The 23,481-nt window shown below is 39.3% G+C and overlaps 1 protein-coding gene across 1 annotated transcript in view; it reads right to left on the bottom strand.

The window, feature by feature from the left end:
- Positions 1 to 2,038: 2,038 nt before the first annotated feature.
- The window catches only part of IL18R1 (interleukin 18 receptor 1), a gene marked incomplete at both ends in the record, with an annotated part of 25,738 nt that continues 4,295 nt past the window's right edge, over positions 2,039 to 23,481 (bottom strand). The window contains 9 exons of the mRNA XM_082493199.1: positions 2,039 to 2,439; positions 4,713 to 4,871; positions 6,484 to 6,645; positions 8,010 to 8,143; positions 8,323 to 8,479; positions 11,188 to 11,250; positions 11,781 to 11,934; positions 13,607 to 13,784; positions 19,668 to 19,908. Of these exons, the coding sequence (XP_082349325.1) occupies positions 2,039 to 2,439; positions 4,713 to 4,871; positions 6,484 to 6,645; positions 8,010 to 8,143; positions 8,323 to 8,479; positions 11,188 to 11,250; positions 11,781 to 11,934; positions 13,607 to 13,784; positions 19,668 to 19,908 (1,649 nt within the window). The remainder of the gene's footprint in view (positions 2,440 to 4,712; positions 4,872 to 6,483; positions 6,646 to 8,009; positions 8,144 to 8,322; positions 8,480 to 11,187; positions 11,251 to 11,780; positions 11,935 to 13,606; positions 13,785 to 19,667; positions 19,909 to 23,481) is intronic.

Below are 23,481 nucleotides of genomic sequence, written 5' to 3'. Positions count from 1 at the left end.
CCTCTGGTATTCTCTAAAACCTCAGTGCAGTCAAATTGTGTATGGTCTCACAATCTTCAGGGTACAGCTTCATGGGGTATAGCAGGTATATGCAGTCACATCATCTCTCCAAGCTGAGGTGAGAAGGCGTTCATGGCAAATTCAATCTCAGTTTATAGTAGCTGGTTCTCATAGATGGTAGGGTCAGTCCAGAGCTTTTAGCAAACCATGTGCGCTATCCGTATTCACATGCGTAGTATAATGCATTTGACACTTTAAGTTGTTAGGCAATACACTGACGACAGCATATGAAAAACTACACGGCTGAGGAGCAAGTTTAACACCTCAGTTAAGTACCAGGAAAGTTACTAACATTTCTGTCAGCTGTTTGGACAAGAAATGGATGTGCCCAGTATGTGCGATGGCATTTCTGAAGTAGGGGTAATCATTAGTCCTGCAGGAGAATGTTAAAACTGATCTGTGATTACAAATCACAGGAAACACTGGTAGAGTAGAACTGAACCTCGAGAAAGATTTGGAAATACAAAGACACACATATCTACAGAGCAGAAATCCTCTTCAGTAAAAGCTTAAGCCAGAGAATGGCTTTTGCCTAAGGATCACATTTCAATAGCTCTTTAGTTGTCTAACAGAAAGAGGGAGACATCTTGGAACTGACCTGAAGGACACCACAGGTATGCGCCTTATTCCTTTGTTCATTTTCATCTGCATGTTAACCTGGCAACTGTGTTGTCTCCATTTTGTAAATCCACATTTAGCCTTTACTTTTACCTGAACATCTGTCAGAAACTATGCTTGATTACAGGATATTTGACAAACAACAAGGTGTTTCATTCTCATGAATCTTGAGACATTGCCATGACACCTAGCACTCCAATTGTGTTCTCAAGTGCACTGAGAAGGTAACAGAGCTCCTCCACTACTGCTGCATTAATTAAGTGCCAATGTCAAAGAGATTTCTCCTAAGAATGAGCATTAGTTGAATGCAAAACAATGATGAGAATGGGCTGAGCCTTGATGTTCTCCTAGCAAACTGACAGAAGATCTTCCAAAATGATTCTCCATTGGTTTCTCCCCACTGGTACTAGGAGGAAATACAGTTCCATTTTATCCAGGAATTTATATCAGATTGGTTCTACTGCTAGGCAGCTAATAATAAGGGTTTTGAATGACATTACTAAGTTTGTTTTAAAAGATAGTAATAAGTACAAATGTTCCAAAGGATTAGGAATATATGTACATGCCAAAGATCTCATTTTCACATAGATCCCCTACATCCCTCAGCTGAAGGCAGCTCAGGGTATAATGTGGATATCAGTGTCCATGAGCTACATACTATTATCTCTATCCTGTCTGCCTCTCCTCCCTGCCAAAATAAGCATTTACAGTATTCTCAGTGAAATAGGAGGATGGAAACAGTCTTTATCAATTCCTCCAAATCACTCCCTCTCCACTTGTCTAGACCACGTACAGGTCAGTAGTGAATACCGTTAGTCCAACCAAATCTGCCCTACTCTTTCTGCCCTCCCTTTTCTCTGTTTTCACTTGATTTTTCTGCTTGACATTGCCCAAAGCCTGCATGCCAAGCTCTCTAGGGCAGGAGCCATCTGGGTCTATTCTCAAGCAGAATCCTTAGGAAACACCAAAATACAAAATCAAGAGCATATAAATAATAATACTTTGCAAATACTAATATATTTATTGAAGGGCCTCAAAAAGTATGCAAGTATAACTAATACCATTCTACATTACTGGAAAATGTGAAATCAAAATGTTTTGCATTGTTCTTCATTTCTTTTAGTAAGTCCTAAACAGAATCAAATTTCTGCTCCTTGTGCAGATTGCTGAGGAAACACCCTCTGGGATAGCATTTAGCATTGGGGTTAACATCGTCCTAGCACTGTAAAAATTTCTACATTCTTCACAGATCTCAAACTTGGCCTCTTATGAACACCAGCTTCCTAAAGTGTGCAGTTTGTGTTTTCTGGTAGTTGTCAAAATGCGCAGTTTTCTGCAGCATCTTCTGCCTCCAGAATTGTTATACAACAGTGTTAAAGCCACAGCCCTCAGTCCATGGCCGAACACCGTCTGAGTCTATGTCAAGATTATTATAGTGCTCTTTGGTGTTTATCTTGGTAGGTTTTGCTGGCATCAGGTACCGAAGGTTCTTCCAAAATCTGGAATTCACAGGAAGAGATTTATCCTTTTTCCACTTCACAACCCTCTTTGATGGTAAAAGAGACAGTGATTCTGGCAAGAATTTGTAGTCACTTATAGGCATATATTCAATTAATATGATTTTAGTTTTCCTTTCAACTAGGGCTTTATGGAGTCCACTCTCAAGTTCGTATATGGCTCTGTCAGAAATGTAGTTCTGGCTCAGTATAATGATTAATCGTCGACTTTTGTCAATGAATGAATGAATATCATCAACAACCGCTGCAAATTAAAGATAAATGTGTTATTAAGCTAAATTGAAAGGATAGGCACTTACCGACTTATCCTTTAATAATCGCACATATACCAAAAATGTTCCCCTTATAAAGTGACAGCACGTAAGCACCCTGTCCCTAAGAAGAGATGAATATGCATCGCAGATTAAGAGTCTGTGAAAATGAGCTCAGGAATGGCCAACGCTTGTTGTCTGGAGCAGACAAAACCGACACACAATCTCCAGCTACCCTAGTCAGCTGTCTATCAGTAGTCACATGGATAGAAGGTGGCAGCAAAATTTATTTTTCCTCCAACCAGACATCTCTTTGCTTTTTCATAATAGACACCTTTGGAGTGATTTCACAGAAAGTCACCAACAGCAATGTCTCTCCAGATATTCAGTAACTCTCAGGTTACTCCTTCCTTTACATCACCAAATACCCAAATCTATTGCCAGTAATACAAGTTTGAGAAGACGAGCATGTGATGACAGAATGAGTTCCAACTGTGTTTTAGATCCATGACTTCCGTCATGACAAGCGACGAATGAAATCAAATGGCAATACCCTTCAAACACCCACGCACCTAATCGAATTCTCATGCACAACTTCCTGTGCTTGCTTCAGCACCACGGGACAACAAGGTCTAAAGAAACCAGAGATCTAGAAAACATGCCTTATAGGGAAAGGCAAAGCAAACTGCAGGAGTAACCGAAAGAAGAGAAAACTGAGAGGAGAAGAGGCTGACAAGGGTATTACAACACACCAAAGGGTCCTGTAAATAGAATAAAATACTCTGTTTTCCATATTCACAACGGATCAGACCAGAGAAAAAGAAATAAGCTAAAACTATTGCAAGGAAATAAGCTAAAACTATCGAAAGAATCAAATTAAATGCTTTTGAAGGCCTTTTTTTAATACTTAAGGAGAGACAATAACTGGAAAAATATAGCTTGGGAGAGTTGTGGCACCTCACAGGTTAGAAAAATATGTCAGAAACGGGTACAAGGAGAGAAGATCCTGCTTTGTGAAGGAGGCTGACTGACCTTACTGTTCTGTTTTTTTAACAATGAAATCCTTTTCCTCAACTAGAACTTTGGAGTAAACAGAATCCCCCAGTATCTTTTTTCCAAGCATCGGTAAAAGGCCATCTATCCATAGGCCGCTTAGAGAAACAAAATTCCATGTTCTCATTTCTATTTTGTTATGGCATCCATTACATTCACAAAATGGTTTTAACCCCCACTGAAGATACGTCAAACATACAAGTTACCTGAGAATAACTAGTACCAGAGTGTCATGGTTTCAGCTGGGACAGAGTTAAATTTCTTGCTAGCAGCTGGTGTGAGGCTATGTTTTGGGTTTGGGATGACAGTGGTGTTGATAGCACACTAGTGTTTTTGATTGTCGCTAAGCCCTCAAGGCCTTTTCTGCTCCTCACACCGTCCCACCAGCAAGTAGACTCGGGGTGCACAAGAAGCTGGGAGGTGACACAGCCAGGACAGCTGACCCCAACTGACCAGAGGGATAGTCCATACCATATGACATCATGCTCAGTATATAAAGCGGGGGGAAGAAAAAGGAAGGGGGGGGGGGGGGGGATATGATGTTCAAAGTGATGGCATTTGTCTTCCCAAGTAACTGTTACGCATGATGGAGCCCTGCTTTCCTGGAGATGGCTGAACACCTGCCTGCCCATGGGAAGCAGGGAATGAACTCCTTGGTTTGCTTTGCTTGTAGCTTTTGCTTTACCTATTAAACTGTCTTTGTCTCAACCCGTGAGTTTTCCCTCTCTTGTAGTCTTCTGATTCTCCCCCATTGCAGCTGTGGGCAGCGAGTGAGTGGCTGGGTGGTGCTATTTGCTGGCTGGGGTTAAAACACAACACAGAGGCACCAGCTGCTCTGTGCAGTAAATGAGAGTCATTCATAGGCACCTGCTCTCAGCAAAAGCAGAGCAAGAGCACTATTACTGCGAAACAGTGTTCTCACCTTAACTTTCTCCATGCTAGCTTTTTCATCTGTTTATCTTGGTTCTGCGTAATTAAAGGTATGTGTTTGTGTATGTGTGTGGGTGAATTCATAAATATATCTACAAAATACGTAAAATCTGTGTGCGCAAACTTTGCATGCACAAAGTCTAGATTAAACGAAAAATGTAGCATTTCAATGCACAACACATTTGACAGAATTCCTTCTAATTACAGACTTTTACCTTTGTGTGAAAATTATGTGCCTATTTAATGACAAGAATATTCAATACAGAATAGTCAATACACTTACCTCCTCCAGGGCATACATCCCTCTCAAATATACATAACTTGTAGCCAAAGGTTTCTTCTAATACCATGGGTAATATCTTCAAAGCAAATTCTCTCTCTTCTTCAGTAGGAGAAATGCAGTCTTTCAAGTAAGACACAAACGCATCATATTCTTTCCCATCTGGAATGAAATCACCAGTTGTTGTCTTGTTAGCAACCATTAGAAATTCAGTATCTGATCCACCATTCTGGTTTTTGAAGTATTGTCTCAGTAGTAAAGCAGAAACTAGAAACTCCTGCTCTTTCCTTCAATACCCTGAACGTTCTTCAAACAACAACAACAAAAAAATACTGAATCAATTTAAATTTGACACAAAAGATTCTGATTGCATTTGGAAAATATTTGAAAACAACGTATCCTTCCTACATTAAAGTGCTGGATTTTTTTAAATCACATTAATTTAACCAGTTAATGTTACATATGTGACAATCAAGAAAATGAAGGGAAGCAAAAAATGTGTCTGTAACCTAGAATGCTATTTAAGTGATATTGCAGATTTCTACATTTATTTTACTCTTTGTCTAAGGCTATCAAATAGTTCTGTAGAAGGGGCACTGGCAAAATAGAATGAACCAGTCTATTATTTTAATTACAAGAGTGTACCATGTCTGGTCATGCTTTGGGCAGTAATTTTACAAACACAAAACCCAAGACCCATTCAGAGGCCAGGTCTACCACATTGAGCGATATCTAACTGAACCTTGCCCCAGAACAGCTATCTGGACTGATACAGCAGCACACATAGCTTTGCATCTTAAAGTGTACTTCTTTGCTTCCCTTTCCGGATACTTTACTACATGTAGTTCGTAAGAGAGAGCACAAAAATAAAGCCCATGAACTCCTACACATGCAAGAGCTCTACGAGTAGGAAATCCATTGCCAGTATGAGACAATCAGTTCCTCCAGGGTGGCCTAGTCCAGGTTCTCGGAGATCCTCCCTGTAAGCCAGTATACACAGTGACAGCTACATCGATAAACAGATAAATAATGCTGGCAGGCATAAATGGCATCCACCCATTACTGAGAAACCTCCAGCCACTGCAGTCTATTCAAGCTATATCCAAGCTGATTTGGAGACTAAAGAGGGCTAAGAAAATCAGGTACATGTGTACAGCAAGCTTTTTCACCACGGTTTTCAGAAAAATTATACCCAGAATTGGGCAACTGTCAGGCTTGCTCATTAAGTCAAGGTGACAGCCGTGCTGCCTACTGTCATACTGGTAGCGTGCTCTCCTGCTCTCCTTCAGTGCATTTAGCGACAAACCTATAAAAACTGCAACAGCCTTTACAGTCAAGGAAGCATTTTAACCTTCACCTCAGGGGCATCAGTGAGGTGAAAGCAAATTTCTGTCTGTCTGCCTGACAACTCCGGGGCGCTCATCCTATTTACAGATAGATAATTGTAAACTTCTCCACATTCATCAACTTTTGTGATGAAGAATACGGCAGAACAGAGCGCATCTGAACAGCATCTAACTATGTCCCTTCCACTACCTTCTCCAGAGGCAGCTTCTTCACTGTGTCTATCTGCTATTACTGCTCCAGGTGTATAACAAACTCGCTTTAGCACCTGACCATCAAGTTCTCTTTTACATATTCTTTGCTGTTTCTACTCACAAAACTCCTGGACTTATTTTGCCCCTTTCTCAAAGATGATTGTTTTATAGAACCTACAAGAAACTATTTTTTAATTAATACACCTATTTCAACGTCAGCATTAGCCAAGTCATACCTCCAACAGTGTCATCTCTTCTGCATATGTTCCTGTAAAATAGAACTAAGTCAACTCTAAACATCACACAGACAAGCACCACAGCTACAGCAACACATGGAAACAGTACAGCAAGGACCATTCCAGTTGTAAATATGTGCACAGGCAAATCTCGGGTGTTCCCTGTAAAACAGAAACCCAGGAAATCACAGCCTTAACAAAGAGTATTATATGACAAGATTACTGCATTCAATACTGACAGCATCTCAAAATCATCCCCCAAAATCACAAGGTTGATGTGAATCCTCTCCTGCTAATACTAATACTAACCCTAACACTTACGCTAATACTAATAAGCACATAGGCATGCTGTTTGTCCTGAGATGGAGAAGAACTAGAGAACATGGATTACTCTAAAAACTGGAGAAACAATTTTGCACACAATCACACACCCTCCACACACATAAAGGAACTGTATGTGGGATCAAGACTGACACTAGAGATACTTATGGACGCACAGCATCCCAAACTGGTGGTCACCCACTTTTATGATGAGTTTCCTTCAGGTTCTTTATTTCCTGTTATTCTCTACCTTTCACCCCTCTCCCAGTCCACCCATAACAGTCCTTAATGTCATCTTTTGCCAAGATCTTTTTTTTTTTTTCCTTCTGTCTTTAGGCTCTTTCAGGCTTTTTTTTTTTAATTATTATTATTTTTTTATTCTGTTATTTTTGCCTTTTTAGTTCCAAATATAGATTTTAACCCTTAAATCTTTTTGAAGTCTTTATGAAGGCACTGTCAAGTCATGCTTATTGTAGACTGTATTTAATCTGCTTCATTACATGCATCATCTTTCAAATAGTCTATTTACACATATTTCCTCCCAATAAAGCTTGGAAAGCTCTGAGAGAGATAGAGAACAAGAGGGGAATGCCCATTTACTGTGAATCTCCAGGCTGTCTGGACTATAAATGTGAAGTACTACTATATAGTAGAGGTCAGCTTTCCACAGCTAGGATAGAGTCCCTGACAACAGAGAAACTGTCGCCAGAACATTTCAGGCATTATCAGGAACATAAAAGATTGACCTTTATGGGGGAGGAGTGGGGGGAAAACAAAATCAAACCCAAAATACACATAAGGCATAAGCCTTGGGAAGTTAACTGCTATGATCCCACCAATCTGATGAGTAGGAGAGCACAGGGAACGCTCTGTCATGGGACCTAACAAAGTGCCACCTAGGGATCTGTCGGCCAGAGCACAGCTCAGTCTCCCAGCTGTGTCCACAGCAGCAGCGGTTGAACTATGGAGCCCTCGCACAGCTGCTCCAGCAGACGTAGCAGCAACCCCTGCTGCCCCGGTCTCAGAGCAGGAGGAATCACCCAGCGGGGGTTGTTAGGTCCAGCGCTAGACTGACCAGGGTCTTCATAAGCACACAGACATATCTGGAGAGATGTTCTGAGATCAGCACCCTGCCCTCAGGATTGAGAAGGCTGGCACAATCAATAATAATGTATGAAGAATACGATTCATAGGTTATACCATACCTTTCTTCAATTTCACTATTTTTATTTGTGTTCTTTCATCAGCTTGCAACATGCAGGTGAAATTATGATGCATGTCCTCATCTGTTACTTTTTTAATCCGTAGTAGCCTTGTGACATAGAACTTGTTTCCCAACCTGCAGCAAGGAATGGTGTTAGCAACACTCTCTGTACAGAAACCTACAACCAGCTGAGAGGCATATTTTGAGAAAAAAAAGCTCTAAAATAACCTCAGACATTTTACTGAATTTGCAGTCCACAAATTGCAGGACATTATCACACACAAACAAAAGTGCAGTATTTTCAGGAAACCTACTGTAATTTTTCTAACTCTTCTTCACATATTGAAGGTTCATTCTCGGGGATACCTGAGCATTTTTCTGGAAATGTTTGATTAATTAACCAGTAGAGGCTGGCATCTTCTCGCATATAATAACCCAAGAAACCTGTGCAATTGAGTATCTCTTCTTTACCTAAACAAAGCATAACATGAGAAGATCTAATCAGAAGTAGCATTCATGTTCACAATGCAGTAAAATGTCAGCTTTCCAGGCAATGTATCCCATGAGCTGTGCTTCTTTGTGGACTTTGTAGCCCCTGCATGATGTTTCATACCTGTTCCACCTGCACAGGTGGTGCTTTGGCAACCGCGCACAGGGCTCTCTTGCACCTTGTTGCAGAGTGACAGTCATCCACCGCTTTTTCTCAGATAAACTCTATCACATCCAAAAGAGCTTAAATAGGCCTGAGCATTTTAGGCTTTAGAGAACTAAAAGGAGTTGCACTCTGTCCTGGTTTGAGGTAAAACAGGACCAATTTTCTGTTCAGTAATTTTACTTTATAGCTGAGCCTCTTCTAACTACTGAAATTAACAGCATATTGCGGAGACGCTTTTCAGTCTCAGAGTGATAAAGACCTGTGCTTATAGTTGATGCCAAGGAATGGGATGCAGAGAGGCTCTTGCTTATACTTTTTGCACCCAAGGCAGCTAACTTTGGTATTTGCCCCATTGGAGGGTCGGAAGCAGAAAAACGTAGAGGGGTCCCACCTGCGGGGAGGAGCAGACAGGACAGGTGACCCAAAACTGACCACCAGGGTATTCCATCCCATCTGACTCATGCTCAGTATAGAAGCCAAGGGATCAAAGTGTCAGCCCTCTTTCTTCAATGGCCGACATCTGAGGAGGACTCTGTCTGTTGGTCTGCCTTTGATCCTGGTCCCTGCATATGGGTCCCTTCCAGCTCGAGACATCTATCATTCTATGAACTAAACTGTGTGCTGCAGGCAGAGAATAGAAGAGGACAACCTACCACCAGCACCCCAGCGCCAGGTAAAAGTAAGTAACTGGTAAGCGAAATTACAACCTATTGATCATAATAGCTAAAGTATACAGTCTTACTGAAAGGAAAAACTAAACCTCTTAGAGCCCCTGCTGAAGTCTCACAGAAGAAATTCTCATCTGAGCTCCACACCTGGAAATCAGTATAATCCTGAAAGTATGAATGAGTCCCTTAGCTGGACAGCCACTTTGCACCATTTCAGAGCACTAAATGGAAATGACAGGAACCACCCCCTAGAGTCCAATTAGTTATAAGAAAGAGCAAAAGTAAAAAGACAACTGTACACTTGGGAAAATAAAGACAGAAGGCTGCAGCTCTGCAGTGTGAGATTTGATGATGGGCAAGGTATTTTATTTTAAACGTTGTCATGGGAAGCTGGACCTGAGGGTATCTGCAACTTTACACCACCATTTCTAGGCTGTGCCAGTATTGTTTCCAGAATGCCACAAAAGCTGCATGTTAGTTCTTGTCCAGGCCATCATGCACAAGTGCTTTCCAGTAAGCGAGGCCTGCCCAGGAATTCTTTAAGGGGACCCACTATAAGCTGCCTTCCCAAGATTTACCAGAGTGGATGCTTCCAGTGGAACTGCTTAAGAATATTTAAAGCAGGATTCAGTTGAAAATCTGCCCGTCTTCGACTCAGACCTTAGAAATCCAAATCACAGTTAAACAGACTGAATCATAGACCTAAACTTCTAGTATCATCTACCTTGCAACTCTAGCCTTTTCACCTTACTGAACAGCTATTTTCGGGGAAATATTATGGAACACCATCTAAGCAATGACAAGTTTGAAAGGCCATCCAAAATTCCCTTCACTCTCCACCACACCATCTGTCTCATCATTCACTAGGTAATTGAACGACCTTATCAAATGATCTTATCAATCCAGATAAGAAACGGAAGACAGATGATTCATAATCATTTTATGCTGAATGCTGCTGCCTTCTAAGGGTTGGGACAAGCACAGTAAGGGGGGAGAACCGTGCGGGAAGGGTGTACTGAGAGGCTGGGAGACATGAGGCATCACAGGATTGGGGTACTACCATTGGAAAAAGGACGTACCAACTGGTATTTGTAGGAAGGAAGGAAAATAAGCATCTGAGGTCCCGGCTGAGCAAATGAGATACACATATGAGCAACAGAGGAGGTAAATATAATTTTTCAGACTTGGAAAGGAAGGACTGGGTAACCAGACTGGAGGCATAGGAAAGGACAAAGACAGGTAAATTTCTGCTTTAAAAAACGTACAGCCTCAATCACAAAATTCCGGATCCTGTCCAACCCCGTATGAAGCCTGCAGACTGTGTTATCTACTACTCCCAGCTAGAAGCACAGTCAAGGGTTTGGCTTTTGACAATATAACCAATTCTTTGCATCAGTGACAGATCTGCATGCTCACATTGCCAGGACTGTCAGCCCTCACGCTTCTCATTTCCCTGCAGAATAGCATCCCCAACTGCATCAGGTATTAAGGGGATTACTCATTATTGCTCTTTGCTGAACAAACCAGGCGGCTTTCACACATCACTCCATGGGGTTTGCTGTCTACAAAAGAAAGCCATGGAGAGTGGTTTATCATCACCACCACTTTCTCTTGCTGGTCATCGCAGCAACCTCAGCTTCTGCCTCTGTAAGAGGGTAAATTTAGTGCACCTGTATATCAATCATGGAATGCACTAGGCAAAATATAACCAGATGTGAAGATGGATCAGATCCAGGAGGGTGCACAGACAATTCTTAGTTTGATTACACTTAGCCAGACCATCAACCCTAAAGAGATCAGAATAAAAGCATATATATGCAGTAGCTACCACAAAGATTCTTGTACGAATTTGATACCTATTTCTGTTTCAATTTCTTCATCGTGTCCAACTATCTCCAAAGTTACAGCCTCCGGTGCATCTAAAATAGAAAGAAGTACTGCTATTGAAGTAATAGCTTACTTACATTCTGCCACAATAAAAATTACACATTTGCTTTATTTCTAAAACTAATAACATAGATTCCATTTAATTCAAAGAACATTGAGTGTTCAAAGAACATTGGAGTTTGGCATTATTGAGTAGTTTAAAACACAGTATGTCTTGTTGAATTTTTTTCACATGCATACATATACCCTGCATAATTTACAATGGTTGGAAAGGGTCTGCCCCAAAACTCTTTGTAAGTTTATGACTTACAGCAGCTAACTTTGAAACAAACAAAAAAAAATAACTGCAGTGAAAACATACTAAATAAATTTTCCAAAATTGGTAGTATGTCATATAAACTTCTTTTTCTGCTTTTTTTATTTTTGAAATTATTGCAAAATAGTTCAGATTACCAGATTTGATCACCCTTGTGTATATTTATCAAAGGAGAGCTGTAATTAAAAATTCCCATAGTAAGGAGAACAAAAAAGCGTGCTTCAAAATTTCGGAAAGCTTTCTTACCTTCTTCTACTACCAGTTTAATTGTATTTGTGCTGTGGTATATCTTTCCTTCATGACTGATTAAAATTTTACAGGTATATATCCCAGAGTGCTGTACCATTAAGGTTTTGAAATCCAGCTCCCGCTCTGTTTCATTTTCATAGTTCTTACAGTCCTGCATCAATAAAGACAGGAAATACTATTCTGTAGCAAACATACATTCAAAACCTTAAAGAAGTTAAAAATTATTTTCGAAACAAAATGTCACCATCACTCTTTCAATGACATTCATCTCACCCAAAAGGGGTGAGGCCCAATTTTCAGTCACGGTCACTTAAATGCAACATTTGATCATTCAACCCATTCGAAGTTGAGAGCACTGCAATTCCAAGTAAACGTCTGACTATAAAAATATTGTATTGGGAGTTTAAATGCACCGATCTATTTATTTCAAAATGATGGCTTGGGTCCGTAGGTGTCACCTGCTTGTGGCCAAAAGTTGTCCAGGCTTAAGAGGAGCTTTCGGGTTAAAGCAAAATGCCTCAACAATAGGGAAAGTGACCATCTCAGAGGGTGACAAGAGTTGGACTCACACTTGTTTACCCTCCTTATCCCCCAAAACAAACTCTGGTTGGTTTGTTTGTTTGTTTTTAATTCATAGCACACGTTAAGTGAAATGCTCTGTGAAAACACAGCAATATTTGGTTCTGGTCTGAGTTGCCTTCGATTAAGGAGGGAAATGATCACTGTTGGAAATTTTCCAGGGAACGGACATTTCCCGTAGGCATACACTTACTACCCGGCTTTTATACATACGCATGTGTGACCATCCTGTTTTATCTACATCTCAGCTCGGGCTGTGTTAGCAAGGCTTTGAAAATTTCCACCCAATCAAGCACCAAAGGATATTTAGGCGCAAGGATGGCCGTTTCATCTGTCTCACACAGTATTAGACATTAAAATATATGCTCCGCTTAGCCGTGAGAGAGGTCACTCCGGGGTGCGGTCCTTTACTGAGAAAAACATATCCACCTATGGCCCTATCCATCAATGGTCCTGTCTTACAAGGCCCTGAAGGAGAAGAAAGCAGGGCAGTGGCTCGTTCTGCCAGGCAGAACCCAGATGCCCGTACTTAAGCTGTCAAAATCCTTTCCTGAAACTGATTCAACGTGGAGCAAACAGGGTCTGTTACTCCAACCAGGACACCTGAGAGGAATAAGGAGCATTGGTCATGGCTGTGCACAGGGATGGCATGGAAGAAACCTTTACAGGGTGCTTCGTCCAATGGTTGAGCACAACACCCAGTAGTTACAGGTGCTTACACGACTATTATCTTTGTTCTGACAAAAGCTGGTACAAAGAAGACGCATGATTTGCCTAAAATGAACAGAACTGGATCTGTTACACATTTTGAAAAAAATGTTCAGAAAGAGCAAAACTGAAAAGTTTGCAATTACTTTACAAGCAGATGCCAACTGTAAAACAAGTATCTTGGCACCTCATTTAGCTTCAGGATAATATCTGTATCAGCAAAGTAGAATTTGGCTAAACCAGCTGCTGGCTAAATTGGCAGACAGACATAAGTATCAGATCTTTTACCACTCCAAACTACCAGTTTATTAATAATTTCTAATTACAGGTACATTTTTCTAAAAAATAGGAGAGCAGAGAAAAGCTTTCTTTTGTATATCTGTCTAAAGGTTTTTTCCCTAATAACCTGAGAAATTAGAGATTTAAAAGGTTTGTAGATGCTTCTAAAAATTTGTTTGTTATAATTAATTTTTTCCTGCAATCAGATGTTTTGTTTCTATAGCCAATTATTTGAGTGACACTGTTTCAGTAATTACCTTGTACCACGTTACGCTGTCATTTTCATTGACAGACAAATCACTGCATTTCAGTGAATGACCAGTTCCAGCATTTTTAATTTCTGTAGTTAAATGATTTTTGTTGAAACAGCTGCTTTTATTTCTCTCAAGCACATTCAAGGTCCACTTTTGAATTGTGAAATTTTGTTTTCCGTTGCTATGAAAAAAAAAAAAGCAAAATCAGGTTTAAGAGCTTTTTAAAGGAATATAGCTTAGTGAGTTATACAACAAAATACAAATAAATTCTCTAGGTAGAAGTTAGGTAGAAGTACATCTACAGTGACCTAATTATTTATATTGCCCTTTATTAGTTTTCCACCCCCAAGTATGTGTTATTTCCCATAACAAAAGAGGTTATCTAAACTAAATCATGTATCACAAAACATTTGACAATACAATTATATCTATGAAATATCACAGTATACGCTGTATTGACCAGAACAGGGATGCCACTATCTGTGGCATCATGTATAGTTACAAGTAACCATAAAAGAGTTTTAAGACCTTGAATCAGCTAGTGATTTTGCAGGTTTAATCTCCTATGCATTGCCAAGGTTTAAAGCAGTAACTGAAAAATATATTGTAAAATATGGCAAAAATAAGATGGGCAACTCAGCTATTGTTCACAAAGCAACTTTATTCATTGATTGACACTGTGCAGGTAGTCATCGCTATTTTGGAAATATTTCTAAACTATGCAAGTCTCATGAATTACAGAACCACTTATGGATTCAAGCATGTCTGCAAAACCAGGCATTTTGGAAAGGAGTCATCTCTTTGTCTTTCAGTTTGCACTGCTCAGAGATTTACAGTAGCTGGCCACCCCAGGTTGACTGGAAGACGTACTGCTCCTAAGGCAGAGTTATCACGTCCCTTGCAGTATCTATAGAAGTTCAGGTGAATATGCTCCAAAAATACCTCTTTTGAACATCTAGGAGCTGACCATTGTCATTCAGATATCTACTATGTTCTATCCACATATTCCTCTAAAGAATCAGATTATGGCTGTGAGTTATTTCATTGCTGGATATGTCCAAATAGATGACTATCAAGGGAAAAGAAGCTGGAGGAGTTTTGGCTTAAGTTTGGCAAAGTTGGCCTAACTTTGGCAAAGTTAATGTTGCAATTAGTGCATAAAGCTCTTATTTTTTACTGAACAAAAGCAAAAGCAGCAATCACAGACCACTCCCCTCCACTGTCAGTCATATCTTCATAAATATGTTTGAACCGTTCTGACTCCAAGAAAAGAAAAAGGAATCGTTCCCAGAACTGAAACTAGTCAAGTATCATTTCAATGAGAAGGGCTAAGGGTTGAAAGCAGTTGAAATGGAGAAGCAAGCCTGACGAGTCTGTCAGCTTAAACACCATTCTTGACTGACATGCCTTTGACTCTTACAACATTCAGAAGAACTATTAGGACATCATTTATACAATGAATTTAGACCAAGTTTGGGGTTGGGGTTTTCCCCTTTTCTAAGCTCTCCAGATACATATATTTACGTATTTTGCTCACTCTCTTCGCATTGTAGCCCCTTTTCAGCCTGCACAGGTTCTCTTTGCTCTCCTAACTCACCTGAGATATTCATTACTCATAATTGCAATTGACTATCTAAATCAAAACATAGCAGTTTGGTTTCTCAATCAGCTAACTATGGTGTCATAAACAGGAAAAACCTTATCAAAAGTTTTCCATCTGAGATGTACTCGCATGAGTATTCACGGTGGGTGGAGTCCTTCTCACGTATTCTTCAGCATCACATTTACACATTTAAATCAGAGCTACTAATCACAGGCAGCAGTGGGACCACACTCAATAGTCATCCTTTTAGAGTGCAGTGTACATGACCTATTTTATATGTTTGGTTTAGGACAAGATAATCTGTGCCCCAGAAAGGCCTCTCTCTCTCCCTGACAGGAAAGGTACCTAAGATAAGTTTAGGTGTAGGCATAAACATTAGGTCCAACTAATTCCACCAAGTCTGTGTGTATCTGAACACTGCTGGACAGGCAATTACAGAGCTAGCCATAAAATACATATGGTTTTTCTATCTAGATTCAGCAGATTGAAGAAAAAGATCAATAAAGCCGCGTGTTGTCCTCAGCACTGTCAGTCCACAGAGGCTTTCTTCTGCGATCGTATTTGCTGAAATCACTTCAACAAATAAGAGGATTTCACCTGAAGTGGATCAAGATGTTCTACCTGACAAGCCAAAATCTGGCAAGGAGCAGCCCCCTTGAAGGTGACAAAACCATACCTATACAAACTAAGATGAATTTGGCCTACGTAATTTCTAACTGTCTGCCATATACATGATTCTCAACAAAAAATGCATCAAGTTGTATTTCTTAAACTGCTACTGTCTGAGCTGTTACTTTCTATCCTAGTTTTCACTTGCTGAGATTCTTTAGTGATAATTTGCGGGAAACAAAACCATTTCTGCCTTTCAACTGCCTTTCAACTGCCTCTGCCAAACCCACCAAGAAAGAACAACAAAAACTAACTTGGCTCAGAAGAGGATACGAGGAAGTGAAAGCCCTTAGAGAACAACTTAAACCAATTTTACGGGATACATAGCCAACGCTAAGTCACCCCTTAGCTATTTCACTGCAACAAGCCAGGGTTATCTCAACATTTCAATCTACTCCAAGAAACTGCCTTCCAAACTACAATAAACTCTGCCTTCCAAACTGCAATATTAACTCTAAATATATGTGCTCCCACTGCTTTCAACTGTTCTAAACACGTTGAAAAAGTGAGCAGTATTAGGATCTTAAAACTTGTCATGTGTTTATGAGGAACCTCTGTACTTTTGGTTTTTTCAGGAACCTGTAATTTGCCTCAGTTTCGAGGTCACCAACACAGAGCAACCAGATGACCTGCTTTTTTGTATTCAGGTTTTCTCTTTGATAACCACAGGATATAAGCTATGAAAAAACATACAAATTAGAAATCCTGCCAAAAATGTGTGACACAGTTTTTCTGCTTATCACTCCCACTACAAATGCATATGAAGTCCTTTATTTTCAAGAATTGTTGCTGAAGATGGACACACTCAGGCTTACAGGTGATGTCTACTAATTCCTGAATTTATATCTTAAGTCTACTACACTAGCGAACACATGTGAACACATCAACACACACACACACGCACACTTTAGCTATCTATGCTATGTCTCAGTGGGACACTTCTGCTTTAACTGGAGAACTTCTGATTCATATTTAAGTCAATAAGTGGATAATACACCATAAATACACTGTTATATCATTTTTAGCTCTCGCTTCTTGCATATTGTCAGTTGTAACATATCAGGAAAAAAGTCCCTGAATTTCATTAGTTTGCAAAATCTGTCAACATGTGTTGTCACTTTTCTTGAAAATCTGCAGTATATCTAATTGTCATTTTGTTCACTAAAACTGCCTAAACAGTTATACACACTCTAAAAATTATTCCCCATATATCTTACAAATACTTATCTTTAAATTAAATGATTGAAAATAAAATAGATAAATAAAAATATACTTAGAACATCTGCTTTCAAAACCAGAACTTTAACCTACTGTAAATGCTCTGAAATAAAACTAATTCAATTCTAATTGTCATTCTTCTTAAATCTTAAACCAATGCAGTAGTTCACAGTAGCCCACAATTTTTCCCTATCAATAGGGACTACTAAAAGCCCTCTGTCTCTGCAGAAAACTGTTTCTGCAAATATTCTGTATTTGCTGAAATGTGACTGCTTTAATATGCTTGCCAATAGTGAGTACCATCATATAAGCTAAGACCAAGGTCCCACTAAAATCCCATGAAAAAAATCCCCTTATGCCAATTGACCCAGTGGTGAGACCTGTGGAGAGTTCCTACGTGAGGATTGCAAGATTCTGGCGTGTGTCTTCATTCTGATCCTAACAGAAAAATGAGTACATGTATGGGCCTAACAGAAAGAAATTTAAAAAACCAAAAGTTTCAGAGTGGTCAAAAATATATTCTTTTAATTAAGAAACTTTTTTTTTTCCAAAATAAAGATGCGTTCTTTCAAAACTGAGTTTTAAAATGTATTGGCATAATATAGTCCTAGGAAAATAAAATAAAAAAGCAGAAAATAAAAACTCTTAATTCCAAATGAATGCCTTGATGTAATCGAAACCTTTTTTTTGAGTTTCTTGCTTAAGCAAATCAGCAAATCAGGACATTTCACAAAGGACTCAGGCATTTTTTGTTTTCCAACAAAGAGTTGTTTTAACAAATTTCATCCTAACAGTTTTACTTGAGGTCTTTTCCTGTTGACTCCTACATGTAAGGCTGTTTCTCTCAGTTTCAACGTTTACATTTTTTTCATATTCATGTTACAGAGTTCTTGCAATTTACTGTGGATTTACTGTCATTACTCCATGTCCTTAAAATAATCATAAAACTGCATGCAAGGAACAGGAAAGAAGGCTGCAGTTATCACAGCTTTCCTCCCTTCTGTCCTTTAGACTCCTCATGACACCTTCCTTTGGTAGCCTGGCGATTCAGGTGTGATCCTCACCTATGCCTCCCCATGCCAAAATAAGTCAGAGCATGCATTTTATACTACTGGTTAGGTGCTAGCAGTAGAGTGAGCGGTTAGATTTAATAGTTTTTGGCACCATATTTAGTGAAGTGACCGCATGGACGACTGAACAAGGCCATCAATAAGGCCAAAATTTAAAGCTGAATTCAGACTTGATATGAAAAGTACAGGTCCATGACAACAGACAAGCCTATGTCAGGTATTATCTAATGTTAACCCCTACACACCAAAACTGACGAGCTGGCTTCACCTGTGCTCCTTCAGACAAATGTCCGTACTCAATAATACACCACTTTTGTACAACCTTGCACAACAAAGTAGCCAAACTACCACACTCATCACCCCTAAAGACAATTCTCTTAAGATTAAGATCAACACACAAGTAAAAACTTTCTCAAGCTTTACCGCTTATTTGGATAAAGTGCTCTACAATTAAAAAGAAATCACACAAACCCAAAAGAATTATTCTACCAGCAGACTTTTCATTTATAATATTCATCATTTCAGATACTGCGAGTCAGTACTTTTAAAAATAATATCAGCAAGACGATAATAATAATGATACATGGAAAAATAAAACATGACATTTTCAGCTTCCTAGAAAACTTGGAAGTTAACAATTGAAATCTAGCTTAAAACTGTAAACTATTGAACTTGTCTCTGCATTGTTACTGGAGAAATGTGGAGAGCATTTTTCAGTATCCGTAGTCCCATAACCTTTACGAACCAGGCAAGAACCTTAAAAATATTACCCGGAGAACAGCACAAATCATTACCTGCAAGATCATCTGCTTAAAATTCATTATTGCTTCAATTGTAAATACTGAATTACAATCTTGGTGCAACTTAGTCATAAGAACTCCATGCAGCAAACCTTTGATTCAGTCCTTTAGTCTTTCATGGTGGTTTAATGAAGATTACCCACCAAATAATTGAGGCCCACCCTTATTTCTCCTGCTGACCTGTGATGTTCTACAGCAGTAAGAAATCAAATTGCATTATTTCATTTGTTCTTTGAATGGCTGCAAGCATGCAAAGATTTGCGCAGAAACCAGAGTTCAGCTATGCCACGTTACTACACAATTAGACCACTTGGCAGGTCTCATCGGGTGAGATCCACTCAACGTAGGAAGGAAGAACAAGTCTGGTGGAGAAGACAAGCAAACGTTTCCTTTTACTTGGCAGTGGAGAGAAGGGTTGTCTGTCACTCATTTTGCTTAGGCAATTAATCACAAAGCAGCAGAAATGCCACCTGCCTTATCGAAAGGTTTACAGCACCTTTAAAAGGCTGTAGCTATTTGTAAATATTATAGGTCTGCCTGGATGGTTACTGTGAAATGATGTGGAAAATGAGACCACAGTCAATGCAGTTCCCTGCACCTCCTTTGTATGGATGCCATGAGCAACCCAAAGCAAGACAAAGAAATCAGCTTCCTCATAGACAAGAGCAAAGGCAAGATGTTCACCCACCAGCTTGTGTACCCACCTGTGAGTGACCGAGTAATTCCCAGAGTCACTGAGTTCAGCTGGCCAAAACTCCAGAGAATTCCTTTGGGAAACCATTCCATGTGTTTCCTTTATCAGGTGCTGCTTTCCAGCATTTTCTTTGTACCACTTGACTGTGTATGCTTCTTCCTGAAAATGTTCTTGCCTTGACTCAAGATAACAAAGGAAAAAATATTCCCCTTCTAGCACATCAATGGAGGCACGAAGGGGGCACAGCTTCTCTTCAGAGACAGTGGAAAAAAAGATACGTTAGGAAGCCAAGTAGTTCTTTCAGAAAATGGCATTAGCTTGACTTTAAAGTGATTTTCAGTGCCACTGGTCTTTTATAAAGTGACTTTCCTTCAGCAGAGTGGTTTGGCAGTAATTATTTGTTGCGGCAATATTTATTTCAGTCTAGGAACTCAGTTTTCCAAGTCTTTATTCTACCTCACCCAAGCAAAAGCAGAAGGAAAAGGAGAGTGAGAAAAAGGACATTTCCCTAAGATTCTTTCACGTGGGTCCAACAGTGTCAGAATCAAACAGGCACAAACAGCAGAATCTCACTCTACAGTGAAGCAGCTGCCACAAAGAGAAGGGGAAAGGAGAAATTCTTACATATAGGTTTGACTTGACAAATATGGCTAATCCTCAGAACTGGTCAACTGCCATAAAAGCAGCGATTCTGTGAATTAACATAGGAAATTTCATTAACATTTCCATATCTTCTTAATTAAAACTAAATCATTACGTGGCTTGGTTTCTTAAAAAAATTCAGATAAATTGCCTTGGAATGAGATTATGCATGTAAAATTTAGTCTCAAAGTCTGCTTTTCCAATCAAATTTCCCAAATATACCTTTGCAGAAGTCAAAAAATACAGAAAAGGGACGGTGGTCTAACAATAGCCAAAGATAAAATAAGCCTTCGGTCTCTATTTCTCCTGAGGTTCTCAGAGATTAGTGTTGTTTAGCCACTATTGCGACCACACTTCCGAATGGAATGAAAAGAAGCAGACTCATTCTCTTCCTTGCTGTGGCTCTTCATACAGTCATGCTCTCATACGACATCATCAGGTGTCTCCAGGTAGCACCTCTGCTCTTTTTACTTCATAATTTTGGTATTTTGGACCACAAGTCTGGAGTCAGGCTGAAATTGCCAAAACTTTTAAGATTTTGTTCTTAGCTGCAAAATACGAAACTTGCCCCACTCTAAGCAACTGTCAAGATGCCACATACTCAGCAAATATTTTGCAGGTTCTACTGTTGAAATGAGGATTTATACTTACCAGTGGCAGATTCAATGATAAACAAGAAAAAAAAAATCATCGTAGACATTTTCTCGAGTTACTTCTCACTTCTTCTCCAGAAAAATGAAACAGAATTGTTCTTGCTTGTTCTGAAAGCCTAAGAAAAACAGACTCACAATTCATCACAAGTGCAGTGAAATAGATTACTTTGAGCATGTGGGCAGTGTGACTATTGCCTGGTACCGAAGAGGGCTTTCCCAATGCAAAGTTACACATTTTTACCATAACAGCTATTTTCATATATCAGGTAATGCATCTAGATTTTTCTCGGCAAGTTTATTTTAAACACAGAAAGCACGGCAGGGTTTCCTTCCTCCATTTTCTTGTTCACTAGATGCATTTCACATTTCTGATTAAACTGACAATCTTACAGAAGCGCCGAAACTTAGATTCCAAGCCAGTAGATGCCTAACATGGGGTAGGACAGCGTGTTTTTTTCTACACAGAGTATAAATCTTGCATGACTGGACCTTACAGAAACAGCTAGTAGAAACTTCTCTTGCCTTCAACGAGAACAGCACAATGTTGATGGGTCGGACATCTTGGTGGCTAATTTTGAGCTTGTTAGAAAGCAGTGAGATCTACAATTTTTTCTTACAATTTTGGCTATGGAACTGATAAGCACCAGCTGAGAGTGCTAACGTTTCCACTGAGGGGGAGCAGGTGAAGAAACTCATTCAGTTGCTTCATATGCAGACAACTGCGCTTTCAAAGGCAAATGGAAAACACCACTAAATAATACCAGAATGGAGTATCTTCTCTGAGATGCCTCAGAATAGCAGGTTAACTGACAACCAAAGGCAGAGCCAGTCTTAAGACTGTGCCCCAGTTTTGCTTCCAAAACAGCCAGATTGGGTGTATACGAAGCTCAGTTCAACCTCTGCAGCTAAGTCAGACAATGTTGCTTACTCGCTGACCTAAGCAGATATGCACAAGTGAGACAGACACAGGAGAGAGATCTCACAGAGACCTGCCAAAAGAAATCTCGTTAGCATTGTTTCTTTGGCTTTATTACCCAAACCTCTTGCAATTTGAGAAAGCACATACTTACCCTTGTAAAACACGTCACTGAGATTTACAGTCAAAAACTTCCTGTGATCTAAAGTGGCCAGAGGCAGGAGGCTACTGCATTTCCAGCAATATTCCAGAATGGCATCAAGCTATGTAGCTGCTCTCCCTCTCTTACCGTCCTCCCCAGTTCTTTACAATTATGCCATCATCCCATAAATCACTGTAAGGAGATGAAAGATCTGTTTCACATCCCCTTTTTCAGACTGACTGGTAGACAGATCCAGATTTAGAAAGCAGCTAGAAGAAGTTGGATGCTAAGTACTGCAACAAGTAACTCTAAAGGCTCATACAGTAAACTCCTCAGACCTGGTTTCAGTTCCCTTCTACACATGGAGACTCAAACTGCTACACTTCAGAGGGAAAGAAGGACTTGTCTTTATTTTCATTTCTTGAATTTACTTTTCATTTTTCACCGTATCACATCCAGAAGAAATACAGCTGTTGCAGACTATGAAACTGTGATCCACTACATAAAGATAAAATAATTTCTCACCAGATTTTTCATTCTAAATCCCATTCTTTTTTGGCACATCACATCAGCACACAGCGGAAGTTTTAACGAATGCAGAGCAGAGCCCTTCAGTCTTTTAACAGGGATTAAAGAAGACAGTATAATTCAAGCTACTTAGTAATAACCAGGTTTGAGATTAGTGGCTACTATTAACAAGCAAAACATTGCTTGTTGAACCTGATAAATTTGTCTGAAATTGTTCTACTCCGGGCTAACAGTATTTACATTTGAGCCACATGGTTTGCACACTCTTTGATGAAACACTGGGGGGAAAAGGAGAGAAAAAAAAAGATAAATAATTTAGGTGAAACTTAGCTAATATAAAGATATTTTTCAAGGAACAGAATAAATTTTCAATTTTCAGTAAGAAATGGAGAGATCTTTTAAAGTAAAGGCAAAGATTCTCTGCCTAATAAATGAGTACAGAAATACACAATGATCAAAATGCTAAGGCAATAGTGGGGAGTGACAGTTTTAATGAAAAAAGTATAAGAAAGTATAAAAAAGTATAAAAACATATAAAAACTTATAAAAAAGCCAGACCCAAAGCGACAATAGCTTAAAGCATGTTTTGCAAATTTCATACATGCTTAAAGCCATGGATGGAATTTTAACAATAAAAAATGGTTCTTAAAAATAATTGTGCCATTGTGAAGCCAGCAAAATCTTTAAATTGAAGATTTAAGTTCTGTAAAGTGCATTATAATGATACCCCATGAACTAGACAATTGTTTGTATTTAAACATCATTATAATTATTCCTTATTTTCCTAGAATCACCAGAAGATTTTGGAATGAAAGGGGACTGATACATCAAAGTGGTTTTGGTCAACTAAGCAATTTTGACCAACACTTTTGGAAACGTGAAGTTGGTCCCAAAGAGTTGCAACTTCTTTTTTTTTTAAATCAACAGACTCTTCTTGGAAACA

Source organism: Vanellus vanellus, assembly GCF_965231255.1.
Source record: "Vanellus vanellus genome assembly, chromosome: 1".
Classification (NCBI taxonomy): Eukaryota; Metazoa; Chordata; class Aves; order Charadriiformes; family Charadriidae; genus Vanellus; species Vanellus vanellus.
Note: the sequence above shows the minus strand (reverse complement) of the source record. Positions and strands in the feature narration are given on the sequence as shown.